A 21,379-nucleotide genomic window follows, 5' to 3' on the forward strand; every position below is an offset into this window, starting at 1 on the left:
CCTCATGATTTTAATTGTTCTCATAAAATATGCGACTATATTTTACATCTTAAAATGCAGAAGAATATTTTGCTAACAAGTAACAAGATGTTCTGAAACCACTTGTTTAGAAGATACTATAACTTCATGTAGATGTTGAGGTTAAGACCTAAATAAATTGTAATCCAGAATTATTGAAAATTACAATATAACCTGTGCTAAATAGTATTGTTACTGTGACCACTAGCGGCCATATTGTACACCTGTTATCAAATAATACTTGAAACTATAAAATTAACCGTATGTCAGAACGAAATGCTTTTAAGAACTTTGTTTATCCTTTGTAATACCATAAATTACATGAAATATTGTTTGAAATTCATTCGTAATTCGTTTAAAACAAATAATACTCTAAATGTAGAAAAAGTTTGTTTAAATGTATGTCAGATTGAAAGAAGATCTTGAATAATTCTAAAAATTCTATCGTTGTCCAAACTTCTTTTTCATGATTCTCGATTTATTAGATAGTTCGCGATAGAGGTGCAACGATCACAGAAAGACGCCGACCGGTAGAGAAAGAGAAATAGAAAAGCTTGGGCGTCTCTCTCAGATGACACAGTCGAAAGACTTTCGGAACCCCTCGATCGATTTGATCTTCCACGGGTCCTATCCATCTGATATTCACTGCACGATGGCGTCTCGATGCCAGAGTTATGCGGTTACGATAAGATGAGACGTTCTAGCATATGTTCACGATTTGTCTAACTATGAAATTTCGTCGTTGAAATATTTTAATCAGCGTCTTTGATTTCGTTGTGGTCTCTAGCTTCCGAATCCTGAAACTGAAATACTAATTTGTGGGTAATGCGCAATTTTTCAAGTACAATTTCTGCAAATGTACGGAAAATTAAACAATTATAACAAAAAAATTTTCGTGACCAGATTATAACAAAACTTTTTTGACAAATTTATCTGAATTAAATTCCTGACAGACGTGATTAATCCTCAGTCTCCACATATAGGGTCACACTTGACCCATCGTGGTAAGAAAGTAAAGTTTTTCAAAGTCTTTCGATAACAGTATTTAATATAACAGTTTCAAAAACATTTAGTAGATTATACCTGCTTACAGAATTTATATACATGAAGTGAAAAGAACATTTATTTTTTCCACGATAGTTCGAACTATTAATTACTATTACATAATATTTTAGAAACCGAATCTAAAGTATTAAAAATAAGAAATTTACTATGGATTAGAAAGGATCAATGATTGACTCTCTCAGTCGATGGGTTAAGACTTAACCGCTAAGTGGTTGACTTTTTAAAGACTGAATAAAGCTGAATGGAATTTACATTTGTGTGTCAAATATTTACTTTCAACAATAATAGGTATTCGTGTGCGAAAACATTAAACAATTTATAACGAAACCACTCTACACTTGTGCATGGATCACCCCTCGATTCGCGGTAATTAAATACCAAGTACATCCCCTCCTCGTGAGTGGCACCCCAGCAAGGGGGATACGAGTAGGGTCAGGTTATTGATATTGCACCAGGGGAACAAATGATCCAACCGTGAATATGAATATTAATTTTACTTTACTAAGCTTCGTTCGTCGCGTAGTTCCCCTATTTGTCACCATTATAGACGATTCCCTCTGCTTGAAACAATTATATCGAATTACGATTCTTTGGACCGTTACAGTGAAGATAATCGATTATCAAATAAAGTGATATATGTATTAATACATACGTACGTTTCTTTGCTGTCATTATATTTCATGCGGTGTACTCGCGATAAAGTCGCGATTTGCCATTGTTTATCGGTAAATTAATACCGCACTGAACTGAATTTCAGATTTGACGAATTTAACACTATCTTGTAGCACACTTAAACTTCAATATAAACGTACATGTAATAATGTGCTGTATGTGTATGTGTGTACTAGTTGTGTTTGTTCTGACTGGGAGATGTGTTCTTGTTAACGGTTGAACGTGTTCTGTCTGGTGGTTGTGTGCGTAGACGCTTGTCTCAAGGGATCGACTTGTCATTCGCGGAAAATTCAGGACTTTTATTGGTAAATATTGTGGAAGAAACGGGGCTTGGTGTAGGTATTGTTTCTGGGATTCACGGAGGTCAGCGCCGAAATATAATAACGAACTGTTCTTAGGACATTGAATGTTTTGTACTTGTGCGGCTATCAGTTTGCTGACCGTATTGACGACCCAGGACGCGACGATCGCTGCAATCTTCACCTACCTGCGTAAGGTCGCAATAATATTGTTGCGTGAGCGCGACATGACTTCAAATAAATAAAGACAATGTTTATACACAGGAAGAATTGTTTATTCGAAGAGGAGGACTACTTATCTTGGCACGTCTTTTCTGTTCTACGGTCGTACCACGACTCTACGTTGTCTCTGTTTTTGACATCTTTACCAAAACGATAAAATACGTGCTACTTATCGGGTAACACATAACAATATTATCAGAATGTAGCGACTAGAAATATTTTTCAATTATATATAATTTGACATATAGCATTCAGTAATAGCAATTCTTCTTAAGTATATTATTTGTAAAAAATTCTTCAAATATTTTGGATTATAATATTAATAAGATCATTATTGTGTAGTTTATTAAAACTACTTTATTAAATAGGTTTTATAATTTAAGCTTTTTTCATTCGTGGATTTCATTATTTGAGTTTCTTAGAAGTAAGGTCATAAAATATACACTGTAGATAATTACATTTAAAGAAGAGAAATTATTGTATGGAAGACTAACAGGAATAACAGAAACACTATGCAAATGACATAATTCTACATACCTTTGCATAGTACATAGTGAATCGCGGCGGATTTATTTCGCTTTCCATCTCCAAGACGTTTTCTTCGCTGTCTAAAAACTGGATATGGGCCAAACCAATGAAAGCTTTTGATCGTTATTTCACCTATGCTAAAACATCTTTCAATGTCAGTGAAATTGATTGTCTAAATAATGGAACCAATAGAGAATCAGCTGAGGATCTAAAAACTCGAAATATTCAATCAGAACATTTAGAAAACAGTCTTATTGAAGGTGCATCAGATACGGGAATTTAAGAGACGTACTCTAAATTTACGAATGTTGTTCCATGACTACATTTAACACCATTAAAACAGAATACGATACAATTGGCATAAAACGACAGCGAAAAATTCGCACTTCGGTATGAACGAACACGCGCATTTCGCTGCTCCTGCGAAAACATCGCGTCGATTTCGGGTTCCTTTACCCCGAAAATTATTCTTAGAAAAAACAGCCAGGAAGTTCGTCGTGCTCACGTATCGTTTCTCGAACCTTGCTTCACATGGTCCTCACGTGGTTTCCTGCTCGTGGTTTTTCCATGTCTAGCCAGCATATGCACGATTGCGTAACAAACACACACAAATCATACGCGAGACAGAAGAAACCGAACAGACTGATTTATGTTCGCGGTGCGATGGCCTATCTGCGTTCGCCTGACGAAATGCAGTTCGGCCGCGGCGCACGAGTGCATACATGTAACTAGCGCTGCGCCCGAGGAATGTCTTGGTTTGGGCATCGGATACCGCCTCACTTCCTATGGGACATTGCCGTTTCGACGAACGACAACAAGAAGAGAAATACCATATCGTAATGGAGCATGAGAAAGTGGAAAAAAAAGTGCGAAGTGTGCAACGAAACACGTGCGCACGACCTCCGAGTCCGAATTTTTGCGAGGGATGTCATCGAAATTTACATCTGCTATAATTTGCGCGGTTATAAGGCGAAACGGCATACACTCCCGCTCGTAATTTTTAAGACACTTATGGAATGTACGGTTAATGTTACATGACATTAAGTAATTGTAGGATATTTTGAAGAAATATTGTTCAAGGGATATTAAAGCTCGATGGGCAACGCTTATGCTACCATGAAGTAATAAAAATGGACTAAAATATACGATTCTTACGAAACATCACATTTTCTTAGTACACAGACCAGGTGTCCTAATACTTTTGTTAAGTTTTGTTTATGTATAAATTAGGTAATAGAATAAGTAAACAGATTATATACCCTTGCAGGAGAGATAACTGTTTTGAAAAATGTTCATAGAAGAAAATGAAGACACATAATGGGAACTACATAATCACAAGTAGTTATGTTTATTAATTTCTGTAACAACGTAACAGGATTATAAAATTTATATACTTGTAATAAATGGGAATATTTACATAATAAAATAGAAGTTACTATCAAAATTGAATGATGTTATTTTACTTTGAGTTTAATGAAATCTTTAAAGGAATCAATTAATTTCTGTCCACCCCTGTTTTCGAAAATTATTTAATAAAGTTGTGACTTTCCATATGTGTTCTGCTAATCACAAACAATGCATAAAATCTTACAATATTAATACAGCTGTTACTATTATTACCCTTTATTTCACCCTGTTTATATATATTTCTACACGCAAAATAAGTAGCGGCATTGTTATTATTAGACTGCAAATGTTTATAAATCCATATCTTTATGGGTTAATTTATAAAATCAACGATAAAGTACAGACATATTTTCTTCATTATTTGTTCTATTTCAACACCAATGTGACAAAAATTATATGAAACTATGCAAAAGCTTTTCCTCAATTACATTTTTCACACGAACATAATATCATAGGTTCATAAACGTTCGCAGTATAAATATCATAAATACCATAAGTAGACCAGTCAGCGCCTTAACCTCAACCTCGTCCAAGACCCTTACGTGTTCTCCAAATCTCCATTCACAAAACGTACCCCTCGAAGTTACCGCCATTAAAGAATAACTGCCTGCACACGCGTAAGTCCGACCAATAAAAAACAAAGCGATAACATCCAAGTACCAGTCGAAATCAGTGTTCGTCGAGAATGGTGGGTATCCCCGTCAAACGAACGAACCGCGTTCCAAAATTGAACCTCGAACCTTTAATCTCTCCCGCTCCCCAGACAACGACAAGGCGACAAAGACAAAAAGAAACGAGGAAAGACAAGCGGAACAACGACAAAACGGACCGAGCACAAAGAGCGAAGCAAGCAACGCGACCTCGGTAATTAAAACAAGATGGAACACCTCGGTCAACGCAATAAATCTCACCATTTCCCATTCTCGCTCCCCGCTAGTACCTCTCTACCACCGTCACGACCCCACCCCCTCCGATATATCTTCAGCTTTCCCCTTATCCGAAAGATCAGAACTAGCTCCCTTCGCGACGCTCGAGGATTTATTTTATTATTCGGTAGATTTACCGACGGCTACCGTTTATTGGAATCCACGTCGATCGGAGATTATGAGGCAACTCAAACGCCTGCCAGATGCACGCGTTACGAAACGGATAATTACCGTGGACGACGGAATAAATTATCGAGGTCCCGCGAAAGACGCAACGGACCCGGCGTTCCGCGAATCCCTTGTCCCGCGACAGGATAAGTGGATTCTGTTGTTTCGCTTTATCGACGCATACCGTGCAACTGGATCGACGGATCGAGATCGCGAACGACCGACCGGTCGGTTTTAATCGGTCCGTCCTGAAGTAGTACGATCGCTTCCGTGGGAACGATTGATTCGGTTTCCATTGGTTCATTGCATCAGGACTTTTCTTTGCACAGGATCTGATCGAAAATTTCGGTGACTTTATGTATAAAATCGTTTATTATTAATTGGATGAGCGAAGCGAGTCCTTAATAGGCCACTTGTTGCAGTTTTCTGATAAGTAGGAAACTAAATCCTCGATGTGTGTACGAAGACTCCTCCACACTGACAAGGACAGGTCCCTAGGTGTAACGCCTACTCTTTAATGAGATTTAGGTTAGTGGTAGAGCTTGGAATACTGAATACATTGATATTTGTTTCAGCCACCTGAGGCCAATGGTTTATGAAATATTTAATGTTTAGTGCCGATGAGACTTCGAGCACTTATCGAGGATTTATTGTACTCCTTTCACCTTTGATGTTAGGAAATAATATTTCGCCCGTGTGTTCTACATCACCTGTAGATGTGCAAAAGCTATAAATACGATCAACCTTGTAAACGGAATTATCCCTTAATTTAAAAGACGAATCAGATAGTGGAAAAAATTATGTTAGTGCATTTAAAATTTTTGGAGTTCAAGGTCATTTCAAGATCATACTTTTATAAATGGATAAATGCATAATAATGTTGGCTATAATATATAACAGGAAAAATGATGTACATACACGTAAAAGGTAACCTTGCAAAAACCATTAAAGAATGACACTTATAACAAATTATTGTCGCCATCAGATTTGTCAGTTGAAACCATTTAAATTACGTAAAAAATATTTCCCGTGTGATCACAGATAGAGAAGATATTTAGGTAGCCTGTTTTAAGCTGTACACCCTGTATAGTGGAAACTAATATTACTATATTTGATTGTTAATGTTTATATTACATCAGTGGAAAATAAATAATCGATTGAATACGTTAAATTTATTGTTGATCTTGTTGTAATGACAAATGTGTAGAATCTTTTCAATTCTCTGTACAGGGTGATAAATATTAGGTATTGCAGGATTCAAATGAATCGTAGTTAATAGGATTTTGGTTAATCTTTGCAAACTGTATCTATTTCTCTCCAAATTAATAAGATCCTTACAAAAATTAATGTAATTATTAAAATGACATTAAAATATTACCAATCCCAACATCTAATACGATGTATTAATACAACAACGTCATAGAACCAAAATTACACAATATTCGTGTTTCATTTTGCAGTTTGATTTAGTTCCCGTCAAAGCTCGAAGTTGTCGTTATTCTTTCACGAAAAGTCTCGCAGGATCTCGTTAAAATTTCTCGCCACCTTGTCGTTCGGTCCATTTACATTCGTGGCAGGGTCAGGCTACACGTGTTTTACACGTGATAACAACGATCGTCCGAATCCCAGGACCATCGTTTCCCCTAGGTGACGAAGTTAATTGCTCATTTTCTCATCTCGTTAACGTTGCCCTGGTAGGGACACATCGGCGACATAGGAAAAGCGGAACGACGCACGTGTAAAGGAAATCGTTCACCGATAGGAACACATGTCTTCCGACAGCATTCATTGCTATTTGGAATATTAGTTCTATTTGTACATCTGTTTTTTCCTGAAATATCGTCCGCTATTATGAATTGTCCCTTTACGAGATTCTCAGCTGCTGTGTAACATAGAAAATGGGCTGACAAATGTTTACAAATTTCTACGGGATTAAATTGCTAATGTTGCTACTTTAGAGTGTAGTATTTGTGGACTGTTTTTAATTTAATTATTTTACGTCACATCAACCAGTAAACTGGGTTATTAACGACTCAATCTGTAGAAACGATTTTTGCAGTTATTTGTGGATTTGTAATAGTTAAATGAAAAGAAGTTAATATTATTAAGGAGAACTCTATTTTGAAATATTTATTTTTGAGCTTCCGGTCAATGATGCTACCAAAATATTTCATTGCTTTAGATTCCATTGTAAACTGTACGGTCACGATTAATTATCAATATTGAGTAATATTGGTTCGAAATAAACAAAAATTAATACACTGATATTTATTTCTTTTTGTGATTGTTACAAAATCAGGCTACCCTTACAGATGATCTCTTATCATCTCGAGAAATATGCTGAATGAATAAAATATAATGGCAATCTATGGTTGTTTATGCGAACTCAACGGTACGAAGACTAATTCCCAAAAACCGAAATTGAGTAGATCTCGTTTTAGTAAGTATTTAGTTGAGTTAAAAATATCAGACGAACTTCGAGAAAGTTTAGTACAGTTATTAATTTATCATATCTTGCACATTCGCAGCTATTATTGTTAAACGGTGCCTTTCGAAAGTGCATATAAATACTAAAACACTACTTTACTCTTAATAATTTACAAATATACCTACTACAAAAGAATTTTTCTGTTCTGTCAACTGACTTGATCTATAGATTAGACTGCTTACGAGAATAAGAAGTTTTGGTCTGCTTATGATTATGCCCGAATCGATAACAAAATGATTTCGTTAAATTAAATAGTCATCATTTGTATCGTATCTATAAGAACTATCCGAATGTATAAAAAATATTAACATACCTACCGATTCATAAAGTTATTCCAACGGTATACTAAATAGAATCACATAATGACGATTTACATCTCGTATACCGCAACACTCAAGAATCATAACTAGACTTCGAATTTTTACGCAAAATATCCTTTTATGAAGTGATTTTTAAAGACAAGACTACATAAAAATAGAAAATTCTTTCTTCACTCAGGGATTTTAATAGGATAAAAATGAAATAAAAAAATTTATGAAAATCGATCTAATTTTTCACCTTCACTGTATTTCACGTACTTCTGTATGCTATAAATGCATGAAATCTGTAACCTAATCATAACTATTAAATTGCCAGCACTCATAGCGAGAAAAAGAAATTTCTGGGATGAACAAAATTACCGAATGGTTGAAGCACAATATGAACGTATCTAAGGGAGGCGAACTAAAACGAAAGTTCAGCGTAGAATTCCAGAAGATTAAATTCCCCATTACTTCCTCTTATTACGTGCTCGATTAACTTTCCGCCGTGAGTGGAGCCACTAAATTCAGTGGTGTGTAATTAACCAGCAACGGCGTAACGAACCGCAAAAACGTAAAATTCTATTTTCTCAGCCAGATATACCTGCTCTAATTCCATGATCGTGGATATGCGATCGACGGTGGCCAGATATTATGCGTTTCTCATATTCTCTGACAAGAAACGGTCGCGGCAGACAGGTCGACTTCAAAAGACGACTTCGAAATCGCGTTAATGATGGATCATAACTGTGAATAGATTGTCTTGGATATTTACTTCATAACTTTGTGATATTAGATCAGTGCAAAAGTTTCAATGGATTTTCTTGTCGATGATGTGATCGCCACAGTTTTCTGGAGACAATGAACAGTTATGTTAATACATGTGTCGATTGCTGACGATTATTGTTGTCGAGTATCGTGTGTGAATGTGACGATAACAGAGTGAATTGTTATTTAAAACAAAAATTTACGCAATTCAGTTTGTCTTATTGTTTAAAATAAAGTTGAAATTTAGGGCTTTACAATTTAAATAATGTGCTATAGTAGAAAAATAATTTCAATTAAATAAAACATAAATGAATATTTTTTAAGGTAAGTAGGTACTTTGAAATTGAAGTATTCTTGAAGTGGCATAAATGGGAAAATCAAAGATTTGTGCATACAAAATGTTTTGATTAAGAATATTACTTAAATCACAGCATAAAAAACTTATTTTTAATCTAGTGTAATAGATTCGTTCACACATAGTTCTGATTTAAGGTTATCGCAGATTCGTTTGAAACAATTTTGCAAAAATATAATGCATAAAATATAGATAAATAGAACTGCCAAAAACACTTTCCTAAAATTTTGGGGAAACACCAAGTCAGCAACCGTTATAGGCACACAGGTGCAAATTCACACCAACACACATTTTCGATGATGTTCCTTCGAAGATTAAACCGTCAATGATCGTTGGGCCCTTACTACCTGACATTATAAGGGATAGACAATAAACATCTATTTAACCTAGTGGAGCAAGATTCATACGGTCACTTACCTGTAAATACACAACACTTGAAATTTTTGTGGTGCGAATTCGCACCAATATGCCTACCACGGGTTAATATACGTTACAGACAGCGTAGAAAACATTTGTGATCCGTTTGAATAAGCTGTTATGTCAATCCCACTCTGTGGTACACAGTAAATTTATTAATATAATTTACTTAATTATATTAATTCTCTGAATAATAATATTCCAAAAATATGTTTACTAGAATACAAATTTCTATTAAAAATACTTACGTTATAAAAGAATAATTATGTATTTCATTACATTACTAGTAAATTATAATTCAATTTATTTGTAAACTATTCTTTTACAGCAAAACCCATTAAAACTTTTGCACTGACCTAATATGCAGTATTGATAATAATTGACTTGAATTGCATTTTCAAAATGTTTCAAAAAAACAGTCTGTTCAATATCCGATTACAGTTATTAAATCTATGATACGAAATACTAAGGAGTAAACAAAAAGAGACTGGAAGTAAAAGATAAAAAGAAACACATACCTTGTCACTGCGGTCGTCGTAAAGATATTAAAGAGAATCGGTGGGTAAAAGTGAAATGTGAAGAACGCAAAGGTATAATATTAATGCATCATTTATTTAACACCTACGATGACGATAACATGAGATGGATACGATGCGCTTAAGGTAGAGTAATCCGCTAGGCAAAATGACGGTGTGCGTGCGTGTGTTTTTTACGACAAATGATTAAATCCTACGGGAGGGAAGGATTGTAAAGAATCATTGTGACATTTCGGGCAATAATTATTTTAATTTGCTGACTCTGGGAGAGATTTCAGAATTTTTGCAGCGCCTGGTGTTATGATACAATAATAATAAGTATTAGGTATATATATATTTATAATATATATATACATGGCAAGATCATTGGTCAATAAATATTTTACTTAAGTCTGCAGCTAAATTTACCAAATAATTAATCCCTTGATTTTCATCATCTATATCAGTCCTCCTTCAATAAATTAACTATGTTCATACATTTAATTAATTAATGAACGTAATCAAAGAAAATACACTCTATACGGTCGATAATGTTATTCAAGGAACATGGACCACCTTTCATTCACTCTTTCTCTCTCCCTCTCTCTCTCTCTCTCTCTCACACGCTCTCATTCTCTCTCACCCCTCTCTCACTCTCTCACATCGCTCTTACTCACTCTCACTCCTCTCTCCCTCTTTCCCCCTCCCTCCCCTCTCTCTCTCTCTCACTCGCTCTCATTCACTCTCACCCCCCTCTCTCTCTCTCTCTCTCTCTCTATCTCTCTCTCTCTCTCTCTCTCTTTTTCTCTCTTTCTCTCTTCTATGAAATGGATATATCGTTCGACACGAGATGCATCCGATATCGTGACGATCGATCGATCCACCGTGTCCCATAATTATTTGGAAAATTTAGACTCGCCATCAGTGGCCTAATCCCCTAAAGTCTATGCGAACTAGAGGCTCGTTTCATTTCAATTGCCGGTCGGACATCCAGTCACTATTGAAGGTAATAAGTGCGCGCAAAGTATACCTCTAATACTATCCGAGTTGTACGCTAATAGTAGATCCTTACAGTAATTAGGTAACACTATGTACACATGCTCGACTCGGCGGGAACGATATCGCGAACACGCGTTCCCATCTCCGGGTCGTAATAACAAAGTTCCATTCTTCCCGCCCCCCATGTGATCGTACGCGGGGAGGCCAAACCCAACGAACAGATCCCCCCTAGCACGCTAATATCACGTTAACGTCGTCTAAAAGTACGCTAGTCTCTTCCCCGATGTCCCGTCGAAGGTGTCGCGATCGCCATTTTGTCGCTACATTTCCAAGCCGTTGTGTTCCGCGGTCCCTCTCCTCGGTTCCCCGATTAGTGACCCCCGATGGCGCTCTCGGCATCACGGTGAAGAGCAAACGACTGCTACACGTTCTTGCGGTCTCGAGCTCGTGTTCGTCGCGGATTCGGCGAGTTTGTTCGGCCCACGAGACTCAGAAGCTCGCTTCTAGAACCAGTAGAGGTCTTTCGAATCCTGTACTTGCGACTCGAGACCTGGAACAACGAAAATAGTGCGGCGATTTTTAGTCTGAACAAACTTCAGATCAGATGGTCTTACAATTAGATGCGATGATAGTCGTGTACTTTGCTTCGTTTTAACTTTCGGGTGAAATTTCAGTTTATACAAAAGAGGACGTGTATGACAAAGGAAGACGCATTGGCTAGAAGAGGGGGAGATCTACAGTGTGCGATTAGCTGAGTGATGTAAATTAACAATGCTTTGAATATAGATGTAGATACATGTAGATAATTGTAACGAGTTGAGATATTATTAATTGATATTAAGGCCATTTAAATCGACGAATTCGTAAATGATTAAACATTTGCGTGAATATAAAAGAAGGATGCTATTCACATAAGATATGTTGTAATACCTATTTATAGAAAAAGAATATCTGTTATTTTATGTATTCGTTATGTAGATCATGATACTTTGGTCCTTCTAACCTGAAATTTACATAGGTAGTACATACTTCGATTTTACAGTTCTTCGTGAAATCTAAAGTTAAGACTTTATGGAACGCAAATCTACAAACTTATAATTTGTATACGAATAAGTAATCAAGACTATTACTAATATTTCAGTCTACAAACCTAATAGTTTTATCTCATCTAAGAATTATAATTAACTATTTCACTTTGTTCATAGTATTTAATTATACTACCCTTTTTACGAAGAAATATATTAAGGATAAAAATACTAAAGACAGTCTTCCTCAAATCTCAGAGGATAATTAAATCGCCAAAATTTACTACCGTCGATTTATCACTTGTGTATCGTTCAAGTTATTCCTATGCATACGTATAGACAGCAACTGAGTTATATAGATCCTAATGGAACATGACATTGCACAAATATTAGTTTGTAAGTACATTGTAGTAGACATAAATTATTTAAAAAATGTTACTTATAAACTTACACATCCCAAAAAAAACACAAAATTAATTAATACACTGCATGCTGATTTAGTAACATTAACTGATATTTAGCCTACCCCTGATCGAACAACGATTAAAATTTTAGAACCCCTTACTTTTTCCCTGACTATACAATAATCTATTAATTATTCCAATCTACGACTGTACAATAGTCTGTAAAATATTCAATAGATTATGCTATACTGTACTGTACAATACTGCCGTTAAGCAGTTATCAATTGGTCTCGACCGACTTCACTGATCCGCGGGACAAAACTTTCACGTACACGACAAGTAATTGGTTATTCAAGAAGGTAGGAATGACTTTTTCTTTCGGGCGACCGGCTCATCGTTCATCGAAATTTATAACGCGTCCTGCCGCGTAATAAAAGAAGAGTCAACGTTTTGACGGATGCGAGGGTGCAGAACTGGTGATGGCACCCGCTGAGCGACACGGACGGACAAACCGACGGACGAGCCAAGGGAACGAACGAATGGAACGAAGCCGAACAGACGGACGGACGGACAGACAGACGGACGGACGGGGGACCAACAGAATATGTCACGAGATCGACCAGTTAAGATCTTATGTTCCTTACAACGGTTGCACGCATGCGTTCAGGACTATCTTCGATCTTGATATCTTCGAAGGGTGACCCTGCGGATCATCTTAGGTTCCCGAGATACTACTCTTCAACGATGCACCGTCCTTCGAGAATCGTCCGTAATTAAGAAGAGGTTTATGGGAAACCGTCTGTACTTGGGTTAACAGTTGTATTTACGAGTGTTATCTTGTGCGTTTAAGGACTAGTTGTCAAATTTACAGCGGGGTGATCGAATTATTAAAGCCACCTGTATAAATTCACGATTTCACGATTTTGACAGTATTTTTTATAATTATACAATCTAAGTTTAATTATTGTTGGGTATTTTTAATGGGCAATTGTCAATTACAAAATTATCCAATGTAAAAACTTTGATATTGTGATTTTATTTCTACACAAATAGGAAGAAACATACTTTTCGTATTGTGGGTTTAATAATTTGATCAAACGCTGTAGATTCTGGTGATTCTACAGCAGTTCTGAGAAATGTTCAGTAGTATGTATTGCTCCGGAAATGCTTGAACATGTACGCATACAGGACAGTGTGCTTTAAAAAGAACGTACAGTGGTTGTCAAAAGTATTCGTTCACCCTTTAAAACGGAACAACTTTTCTAAAATTGGTTCAAATGACTTGAATTCTTTTGTGAATTTAGAGACATTAGTTTACTAAATGATGAGAAAACAAAATTTGAAAAAGTCGCAATTGGTCCGAGTCGCGAAGAAAATAGTAAAGGTCGTTTTTTACAACTTTTTTAACTGAGGCTATAATGAAAATGTAATAAATACATATCGAAGATTTATGTTAGTTATATATATGTAGAAAATTTCATCAAAATCGGTTAACGTTGCTACGAGATACAAACGATTAAAAATGTTGAAAATTGCAATTTTTCGCGACTTTAGACCAACAACTGTAATATATCTAAAGATTCTTACATCTTTCGATGCCTGTTACTCGTTTCTGTATTAATCGCTGATTAATTGTGATTCGGGTGATTATGAGATCAACGTTACCAGATATATGTATTCCGTGTCCATGCTAAGTGATACGCCTCTCTCAACACCGGTGTAATTTCAAGTCGCAGCTCGATGCTGGTAGATCGACGTTTTCAAATACTTAAATTCATGGCACGTGGAGCACAGCACGGCCGATTAAGTTCGTATCTGTCGGCGCACACGTGTCAGCACGTGGATCTACCTGCTTCAAAGTCAGCAACGTGTGCGCCCGTACGTTACCATATTGGCGCATCCACGCTGAAAGAAACACGGGCGGAAGCACAAAAGATCTGATCTTGCTGGCGACGACGGGAACTCGAAGCATTATTCGATAGGAAACCATTGGGCCGGAAAGTGATGCTAGAACAGCGTGAGAAGGAGCTACTTCGGGTGTATTTCGGTGAATAAATGATAGAAATTGAAAGGCTCGATTCTTAAAGTATTTTTCACACTTTGATAATAAAAAAATTTACTTAACAATTTAGGTAGATACCTACAACATTGTAGCGTAGGTAATTCAGTATAAGAAACGTGACTGATTTGTACTGTTGCATTTATCGATTTATTAGACCCAAAAACTAACCTTTTAAACACCTGTTTGTTTAAACTTTCAAATGAGAGTTGTTAGGAATCCGAAGTAGAAACAATTTGTTCAGTATTAAATTTATTCTAAGCATGTATTTATTAGACATTGATCACATAATTACAATGAGAATGTAAAGACTACTTTCATTCATTGTGGAAATAATTAACAAGTAACACTATAGAACTTCAATTATAAATTACTATTACAAGAAATGTGCAAATATTTTTTCTTCATCGCTATAGAAATTTTTTTAATTTTCCTAGAATATGAAATTGAATAATTTTGTAAGGAAGCAGATACAATATACTAGACGAATTATAAATATTAAGGTGGGTTAATTAATGAAAAATATTTAGTTAATTAATCTATTTATAGTGAGTTACTTAATGAAATATTTAGGTATAGATTTTTCAGCGATGATCTGAATGGGGATCGAATAAAAAAATTCAATGATATCTAAAATATAATACAAGGATCTCACAGGGGACTTTCTCACTATTTATAATCTTCGCATACTTTTATAGTAGGTATTTAGCTTTCACGCTGTATTTACTCTGCGGGAGCCACACGCTCCCCTCAAATAATCTGAAAACATTGAGTTAAGCCACAAGTCGAAACTCTGCAAACACTGAGTTACCCTACGCGTGATCCTACCGAAAAACCGTTGAACGCGCCAATATAATATTTACCAAAACTACTATCAAGAGCTTGATCCACCACAAAGCGATGGAAACACGAAAAAGTGTTCACATTCTAAGACAGTGTTACTACATAGAATGGTATTAAACTGTTTTGTGTTACCAATGCTTGAAGTAATGTCTATTGTCAACAATACCTTTTTAGTGTTAAAGATCATCACTCAGGTATCTTTGAATATATTTTTTCATATGTTACAAGACGTAATAGAAAGAAATAATATATATATACTCTCCTGCAAAAAAAATACCGATGACCTTGAAAATGCACGAACCAAATGACCTAAACAAAATTTTTCAAAATCGTTCAAATTATGCTTTTAAAAAAGGAGATGTTTAAGTGGCCACCTTCAGCTGGGGCAGCCTGTATAACACAGAATCGATTTGTACAAATTTCATAATCGTACAGGACAACTGGTAACGGACAAATAAGACAATTAATTGTGGCGATGATATATGTAATGAATTCTGTGCAATAGGTTTGGCGGGAAACAAAAGTGGAGAAGGGCCCCTTGGCCATAATCGGCGCGGGTCCTTTCGCTTAAATACAAGAGGGTGACTCCGAAAGCCGACGAAGAGACCGGGGCAATATTGCCCACGCTATCTGACACACCATTTACCAGCAACATCCCCGTCCATTTTGCTCCAGCATATTGGCCTCGCATACTCGGCCGTGAAAACGTTATAGCCACGTACGCGGCACGCATAAATCGTACTGACACTTATGGTGCATTATTCGACGGTTGCGGTCTCCGTATTGAATTAGGATGCTCTCTCACGGAGATTATAATCGGACGTAAACGCGACACGAAAATCGGAATACGAAACCACAGATTAATTAAATAAAATTCGAATGAAAATTTGGCGAATCAAATTTTGTTCGTGATATATGATGAAAACGGTCGGTTTCAATTCGAAAGATTTTGTAATAAATGGTCAGTACAAAAGTTTCGAAGCATTTTCTGTAGATGATATTACTGCCTTAGCTTTACGGCAGTGATAGACTGAGGGGGACGAAGGCATGGAAGAAAGACAAAAAATTCTAAAAAACTATGTAAACTATTAAGAAAGCTATTAAAAGAATATTAGAGCTCCAAAAAATCGTTGGAAAGGGGCGCAAATGAAACTAATATGGAAAGTTGGGTCCCAAATACTAGAAAATTGAGAAGCGCCGTTGTATGGAAATAATAAACAAGCTTGTTAATGTATTGCCTTAATGACCCATGTCAATTTGTACATAGTTATTCGATATAATAATTCACGTAACTGAATACGTTTTATTGTTTTAAAACAAAGTTGAGCGTAATCTTAATCTTAATAATTATATTCATAAAAGGCGGTTATTACAATAAAAATTTGTATTGAAAATATATTCCTACGTATGTTATAAAAGAATCATTATGTACTTTATTAAATTATTGTTGCATTATATTTAAATAATTAAAAAATGTTATTAGTCTATTCTTTTACAGCGAAACCCACCAAATCTACAGAATGGTCTATGAATAAAATGTGAAATGTGACTTGGTGACTTTGACTTGGAAACGAAGCGTTTGCAGAGCCACGTTTATGTATTCATTTTATATTTATCAAATAAATAGAATCAGGTTAATAAGTAGAAATATCGCATGTTATCCATACAAAATATTAGAACACATTGTACAATATTTTCTTTTGGTTTTTTCATAAAGTGTAAATACTGCAAATAATCACACATATTTAAATGGTAATGCTGAGGCGTTGTAATATCTCAAAGTATTTTTTCTACAGTTTTTTATTCTAATAAATATTCAATCTTTACAAAATGTACAAATATGACTACTTCAAAAGTATCTCTTCTGAACATTACTTTCTATGAAAAGAAGTATATTATTGTAAAGTTAATAACAAATAGCTTTATTCTGTTAAATCATTTAAAGTTTATAGTATTTCAGAATTGTACAAATGTTACAAAAAATTATTTTTTTAACTTTACAAGTCTTTGAAGTAAAGTACCAAATAAAGAAGTAAAAAAATCAAGTAAGGAGTACTCGAGTTTGTGTGAGCATTATTGAGAAACAATAATCATTTACGACTGAAGAATACACTGAAGCGTGTTTCCGTTTGAAACCTCAGACGCGGGCAAGCCGGTGAATACAAGGCTACGGACGAACGCACCTGTTATGAATGTTTCAGTATTCAATATCGCGATATCAAAGAGCATGGCTAGATTGTGCGAGGAATTCCCTCCGGTGCTTCCAACAAAGAAACAGCACACAAAGTCGAAGGAAATTCGGAGCGAAAGGTACACGGTCCGAGATATTTGCAATTTCGTCTACTGTATTTCACTGTGAACTTGATTATCAACTGCGACGTATTAAATAATTAACAACTATTTGTCTATGAAATTTAATTTGTTGTACCACATTAGATTTTCAATAAAATTGACCTGGACAAATTATATAGAAAATATAACACATTGTTAAAAGTACAATTATTTTAACAAACTAATTTTGATATCATTTCGATCTACGTTGTACTGTTCGAATAAATACTTTTTATTACCACGATAGAAGTGAACTTGAATATTCTGGTTGAAGGAAAATTGGAACCTTCAAAAATTTTGAAACATTTTATGGTAGTAATTTATATTTAATTAACTTCGTAACACAGATTAAAAGATGTGCAAAAACATGTAGTAATAGGAGTAATTCTCGACTAGTTATTTACTGCAATAATTTATGAAAGTAATTTCTACAGTAACAAACCGTATTTAAGGATTGTATAACTTTCATTATGCATTTTGACGTAACTGCCAAATACAAATTCAATTAACAATATAGAAATTATCTCTAATGCTTTCCTACATATATAATACTATAAAGAAGATTATTACAAATGCATGAGAGGTAATAATTGAATTATAAATTTTATCATTGTTTAATCACCTACATATACGAAGCAAAACATATTTCAAGTCTCACAAAGGCTCACCTCTATATTGCACGAAAATGTCCGAGCCACGTAAATTTAGTACCTTAATTCTCAATTAATAAACGCTCATCGATGCATACGAGGTTCGCGAAGGGGTGGAATCAAAGTAGGGGCTTTCCTTTACCGCGAGTATATTGGATTTCAGCTAGCGGAGGGTTTGACCCCATTGATAAGGGTCATCTCGATGCTTTCGATACCTACCCCCCGACAGAGGGAAGGGTCAGGTCGAGTCTTTGCTTTTTGGAACGGTGGTGTTCGATTTAATTTAATCCCCGATGCCTGATTCTCGTCTTTTGATGTCGAATTTACCATTCGTAGTTAACGTTCAATGAAAACGACCCGAAATGGTTTTCTTTTATTTAACTGTTATAATTGGATATTTATGTAATATAGTCATTTTATGGACCAATAATGAGATTAAACTTTTAGTAGAAATTTATATTTTTTTCTGAATAGTTAAATGATATATAATAATGTTATTAACCATCGTCGATTATGTATGATGTTGGTGATGTACTCCTTCTCAATTGAAGAAGATTTCATCTAGAGGAGAGTTGCGTATAGTGTATCGTTCTCTTAAATCGAACCTCATCAATATCTGTATAATTAATGAATATAAACGACATACAGAACGTACTTACCCAAAATCGTAGTAAAACCGGCTGAGTGGTGACTCTATATGCACAAATAAGTCGAAAAAAAGAATACCATCCTTTCGAGAGATGCTTTGTTTTCGAGATAATCGAATTTAAAAATTTGCTGGATATACATATGTAGTACGGGTAATGGAGTAGGATTTGGTTAATGCGTCTGTTCATTGCGAGCCATTTCTACTTAGTGCCAACACGTGATTCAGATGAATCTTCAAACCTAATTTAGTCGAAAACGAACTCTTAAATGAAAAAATGTTTTTTTTTTCGACTTATTTTTGTGTGTAGAATCACCATCCAACCGGCTGAACCACAATTTTCGGGACACCCAGTATGACTTGTGACCAATTTATTTTACCTGATAATAATCTAACAATACAGTTTTATTCCATATTTTTCTAAACGCAGGTTCCTTGTTCAATATTTTACAGTCATTTTATGTGTACCTATATATTATATTTACCTATTATAAAGGTTAAATCGATATTTATTAAAAAGTTGATCATCTTTCTCAAAACGTACCACTTTACAAGGTTCATGAAATCGTACTGGTACAATTATATATGATAAAATTTTAAACTATTAAATAATATAAAACAAATGGAGAAACCATCATTACACGGCAATTTATTTGTTATGGAAAAAATATGATTTCACATTTAATATGACTTAATATTAATATAAATATGTTGCTTCTGAATTATTATCTATTGGATGTTTCTTTATTTGTTATTAATTTCTATAAACATGCATTAGTAAATGATACCTCATCTCACCCATATGTTATTCCTTATTTCTTTTCTGAAATTCACTACTTTTTATTAGGAAACCGGTTGCTTAAATCGTGTGTACCTTTTACACTATGTCCGAAAATGATTTCTGAGAAATTAATTTGTTCTAGACAAAAGATTACACATCTATTAGTTGCTGCCAAATCATTAACGCCCAGATCCTCAAATTGTTTTATTTTTAAATTACGAAACTTGTATATATAATATGTTACATCTTGTAACTTTGAAGTCGAAAATTTCGATATTAAACCGGCCAATTAAAAAAATTGTTGTAAATATAAAAAATTTATCTTTAGTAGAAGTATTTGAATTTCTCGATCGAAGATCTCGAAATCTACTTCAGATCATTAAAATTACGGATCCCTGCTGACAAAAGTTAGATATTAACCAACAATAGAATTTGACGCACTTTTAAACTAAGTGCTGCACCGATGCAACACTGGGAATTACAGGGTCAAACATCAAGCTACAATGTCCAATATTAACTTGCGTACAAATTACTGCGAAATAGAAAGCATACCACAAAATATCTTCAGTGGTACGATACAGTCAATCCTCCCCAATATAAACCCAATATCATCCAACGATCGATTTCCATAGAATCGATCTCCGAGGGAAATGAACAATCGCGGAACTCGAGCGGTGATTTAAGGTCGAAGAGGGTACACACACGACGTGTTCACCGCAGAGCCCCAGGTCTCCGGTTCACCGGCAGTGTCTCCGGCCGCGAACGAGCCGACTTCGAGAGATCGATATAACCGGCGGCTTTCGACCACTCCCTCCATCCGACCGGCTGACCAATCGAGGCTCGCTAGCCGTCCCCGGCTACCGAGCGGTGTGTCCCTCTTTTCCGTTCTCTCTTCCCTTTTGCTCTCGCCGGGCAGAAGCGGTGTATACAAGCGTGGATTACGTGACGTCACCGTGCGACGCCATTTTCGAGGCGCGTGCCAGAAAGCCCCCGGGGCTGCAACGACCCGCGGATCGAGAATATTCTCCGGAGAATGTCCCACGCGGACGAGAATTTATGGCGAAGATTCCCTGAATTAATTCTCCTGGAAATATTGAGACCGCCGCCGCCGCCGAGGACCCCCTTTTCTTTGTTTACGCGCGGACGCCGCCGCCGCGGCCGCTTGACCAACGCGACGAGCGACGCTCGAGATGACAATAGAGCCCGCCAATCGACGGTGAAATTATGCGAACGATCGATGCGCCCTGCCAGCCCTTGACGATCACCGAAATACTTACATTAATGGTCGGAAGTTTGTAATAACTGCGTGAATTAAGAGAAGCAAGATCTTTTTTTTTAATGAACATGTTTTACGATAGAACCAAACCCGGGAAAATGACAGATTGCAGATTTCTTACTTTACGGTTACTGAAATTATAATAGTGCTTTTCATGGAATTTATTTTGGCTCTTAATTTACTACACTATTTATATTATATGTTATGCTAGACTGCAT

At 35.7% G+C, this 21,379-nt stretch overlaps 1 protein-coding gene across 1 annotated transcript in view; it reads right to left on the reverse strand.

Annotated features, from left to right (window-relative positions):
* Positions 1-11,649: 11,649 nt before the first annotated feature.
* Positions 11,650-21,379, reverse strand: part of LOC107185665 (protein vestigial) — a 67,503-nt gene continuing 57,773 nt past the window's right edge. Inside the window, exon 6 of the mRNA XM_015573440.1 lies at positions 11,650-11,696. Coding sequence (XP_015428926.1) covers positions 11,650-11,696 — 47 coding nt within the window. The remainder of the gene's footprint in view (positions 11,697-21,379) is intronic.

Source organism: Dufourea novaeangliae, unplaced genomic scaffold, assembly GCF_001272555.1.
Source record: "Dufourea novaeangliae isolate 0120121106 unplaced genomic scaffold, ASM127255v1 scaffold2, whole genome shotgun sequence".
Lineage (NCBI taxonomy): Eukaryota > Metazoa > Arthropoda > Insecta > Hymenoptera > Halictidae > Dufourea > Dufourea novaeangliae.